Genomic DNA, 4,006 nt, shown 5'->3' on the forward strand with positions numbered 1-4,006 from the left:
AAAAAAAAAAAAAAAAGAATATTAATTCTTAGTCATATCAGCTGCAGACATCTTCGTCAGTATTTTGGTTGCTTTAAGATTTTAAAAATAATTATGACAAGTTAAGTGAAATCCATTAACATTTTCCTTGATGTATTTTCTCTTTTTTCATTAGTTTTATTCTTAGAGCATCATTCTCCATCCTTAAAATTGTTGAAGGTTTTTCTACATAAGTATGCAGCGGTTTGCTTTTCACAGGCCCGTGTTCTCGGTGTCTCATTTCGGTGTCCTGAGATGAGGGAAGGCGCAGCTGTTGTGTCTTCTTCCTGCAGGTTCATCACCTTGCTGGGTCTCATCCTCCCTCTGGCTGGAACAGTCTGCGTGGCAGCTAGGGAATGGGGGTCAGCCTGCAGGACATCGCAGGAACATGGGGCACCTCTGGCCACTTACGGGAGTCTGCCCCTGAGCAAGGCGGAGAGCAATGAACAAAGCAGCAGAATCCCACGGATGCACTGCCCGGCACATCTGCCCCTGTCAGCAGCTCCGAGCAGAGGAAAAAGTAGGCATTTGAATGAAACTAAGACCACCCAGGAGAGGTGACTTAGCTGAACGTGCAGTTGGACACGAATGCCTACAGTGCTGGCTCCTAGTGAACGCCCGGCAGCTTCCAAATATTAGTGTGGAGGTTAGATCTCTGCTCTTGACTGTCCCGTCTTTGTTTACCATCAGCCTGCTAAGGTCAGGCAAGGTCAGTAAAAATGCTGCTTTATTTTGTGAGTACAATTATCCAGTGTGTTTTTGTGCTGATCAAAGACTAGGTTCAAACAGGACTTGGGGTTTCACTGCAGCAATTCTCTGAGAACAATTCCACGGCCACAGTGTCTGCTTTCAGTGTCACACTTACACACATGACCCGTAGAAGCTTCCTGCCATCCCCAGGAAGGTGAATGATTTACATAGAAACTGAAGGGAGGGTGTTGAGCTTGCAACACAAGGCAATTCACGCAGTACGGTACGTGTGAACCAGAAACAGATTAACCCAGCATAGGTAGTGAGAGGCTGGATTTCATTGAGATAGACTGTACTGTGTTTTAGTGAAAAATCAAGAGCATTGCCTTCATTTCTACCTGCCTGCCTATGCACCAAGGCAAATAGAATATCTCTCTCTCTAACCTTCAGAACATGTGGAATAAGAGGGCCAGGCTCAGTGGCTCACGCCTGTAATCCCAGCACTTCGGGAAGTCAAGGTGAGAGGGTTGATTGAACTCGGGAGTTTGAGGCCAGCCTGTGTAATGTAGCAAGACCCCCATCTCTACAAAAAAATTTAAAAATTAGTCAGGCAACAGAGAGAAACCTTGACTCAAAAAAATAAAAAAAAGAACAGAACCAGAATGTGAATATTTGGCAGGTTTCTTTTAGATCCAGGTCCACACAATTGTCCTTTCTTACTCCAACTAGGGGGATAAAAATAAAATGGAATGGCTGGGCTTGGTGGCTCATGCCTGTAATCTCAGCACTTCGGGAGGCCGAGGCAGGTAGATCACCTGAGGTCAAGAGTTCGAGAACAACCTGGCCAACATGGTGAAACCTTGTCTCTACTAAAAATACAGCAATTAGCCAGGCGTGGTGGCAGGTGCCTGTAATCCTGGCTATTTGGGAGGCTGAGGCAGGAGAATTGCTTGAACCCGGCAGGCAGAGGTTGCAGTGAGCCAAGATCATGCCACTGCACTCCAGCCTGGGTGACAAGAGCAAGACTCTGTCTCAAAAAAAAAGAAAAAAGAAATTTCAGTGAATGAACTAGAAGGATATGAAGAAACGATAAAGCAGCTTCAGGGAATATGCCTACTGTAGAAGGCATAGAAATTATTTTCTCAGATCCTACTCAGATTTTTTTTTTTTTTTTTCAGAGACAGGACCTCCCTCTGTCACCCAGGCTGGAGTGCAGTGGCATGATCTCAGCTCACTGCCACCTCTGCCTCCTGGCTCAAACGATCTTTGTATTTTTAGTAGACATGGGGTTTTGCCATGTGTTGCCCAGGCTGGTCTCAAGCTCCTGGGCTCAAAGGATCCACTCGCCTTGACCTTCCAAAGTGCTGGGATTTTAGGCGTGAGCCACTGTGCCCCGCCCTATTCGGGTCTTAAGGCAGAAACAAAAACAGTAGCAACACCAACAAAAAGCAATAAAAACAAAACACATGTTTGTGTAAGCAGAGATATGATATAAGAAGGAGCCAAGAAGGCCTAGAGGTCCCTGGCACAACCTCTTTCCCAAAGCTGGAAGCAGCTCTAGCAGCCAGGTGGCTTCCTGTGCACCCATCTGTGATGGGAAGCGCTGGCGGTCAGGCTTCCGAACGAGAGGCAATCCTCGCTGTCCTGTAATTCCCACCAGGGGCCCTGGTTTTGCCTTCTAGGGCCCAGAAAATAATCATGCTCTCTTGTTTCTTTTGCAGCCCCATCAGATGTTGAGGGCAGTTATGGTGGCCCTGTCCAAATCTCAGAATCCCTCAATTACTTCACACGATGTGGTTCTAGACCTCTGTCTCTGTGCCGTTACCCCCGCAACCCCACACTCCCGCACTGGCAGCCTATAGACAGTTCCACATTTGGTGTGGCAGAAAGAGCACATGCTTAGGAATCCTGTCACCCAATCAAACCCGCTTTGATTGCTAACTCTGACTGTGGTCAGATTGTGTGACCTCTGTGAACCTCAGTTTCCACCTGTGTAAAACAGGGGCATATAATGGGATCTGTGGAAGGAATTAAATGAGATCATAAGTACTTACCATCTCCTCCTAAAATCATTCCTTGTTTCCTCATTCTCTTTGGTTAAGCCAGGAGAGGAAAGAAAGGGTAGGGGCTTAAATCTGCCAAGGCTACATGCTTGGGCTGCTCTGACCTCACTGGGCTACTCTGACCTCACTCAGTGACCAGCAGGGTCAGCTGCATTGCAGGGACATGCCATGTCCACAGAGCTGGATTGCAGAGCCCAGCCTTTTAAGGCTGGATGACAGGATTTAGGCCAGATACACCTGGTATGGTGTCAGGAACTGAAACTTTAGGTTCCTCACCCAAAATGAGGCACCCTATGATTGGGACATTAAAGTTATGTTACCTTTTTTTATCTGGCACATTTAACTGTGGTCTCAAAATGGGGGTTTTCCATGTTCTGTTGCCGTAACAACTTTTTAATTTTTGTATTTAATACCATCAAAGGATGCTGGGCATGGTGGCTCACGCCTATAATCCCAGCATTTTGGGAGGCTGAGGCAGGAAGATTGCTTGCACCCAGGAGTTCAAGACCAGCATGGGCAACGTGGCAAAACCTCGTTTCTACAAAAAAATACAAAAATTAGCTGGGCATGGTGGTGTGTGCCTGTAGTCCCAGCTACCCAGGAGGCCGAGCCAGGAGGATTGCATGAACCCGGAGACAGAGGTTGCAGTGTGAACTGAGTTCATATCACTGCACTCTAGCCTGGGTGACAGAGCCAGACCCTGCCTCAAAAAGAAAAAAACAAAAACATCAAAGGTAAAATACCACATCTCTGAATGTTTGAAAATAAAGATCAATTTGGAGAGACCCAGAGATTCAGCATTTTTTTCTCTCTCCACTTTTACATTAATCAGTGAGTCAAATCAACATAAGACCACCGTGTCTTCTAGAAGTTTAGAGCCAAGTTGGGTATTTGGATTCCTGACTCTTTATCCTCCAAATAACCATTGCATTTGCTTAGAATGGTTTCCTGTTACATGAGCCTGTCCTTTGCTATTTAGATGAGAAAAATATGAGCAAATGTATGAGGAAGTTTTCATGACATACATACATTAGCTATGGATTCAGGCCCTGGGCATCAGGGCTCTTACTTAACGGCCTGTTGTTTAAAGTGAGCTCACTGTGGCTGGGCGCGGTGGCTCAAGCCTGTAATCCCAGCACTTTGGGAGACCGAGACGGGCGGATCACGAGGTCAGGAGATTGAGACCATCCTGGCTAACACGGTGAAACCCCGTCTCTACTAAAAAACAAAAACTA

General features: G+C 46.3%; 1 protein-coding gene across 1 annotated transcript in view; it reads left to right on the top strand.

Moving 5' to 3' along the window:
• The window catches only part of LOC105516975 (nose resistant to fluoxetine protein 6-like), a 79,761-nt gene that overhangs the window by 39,452 nt on the left and 36,303 nt on the right, over positions 1-4,006 (top strand). The window contains exon 5 of the mRNA XM_011949319.1: positions 312-538. Within this exon, the coding sequence (XP_011804709.1) occupies positions 312-538 (227 nt within the window). The remainder of the gene's footprint in view (positions 1-311; positions 539-4,006) is intronic.

Source organism: Colobus angolensis, unplaced genomic scaffold (assembly GCF_000951035.1).
Source record: "Colobus angolensis palliatus isolate OR3802 unplaced genomic scaffold, Cang.pa_1.0 Scaffold108, whole genome shotgun sequence".
NCBI classification, from domain to species: Eukaryota; Metazoa; Chordata; class Mammalia; order Primates; family Cercopithecidae; genus Colobus; species Colobus angolensis.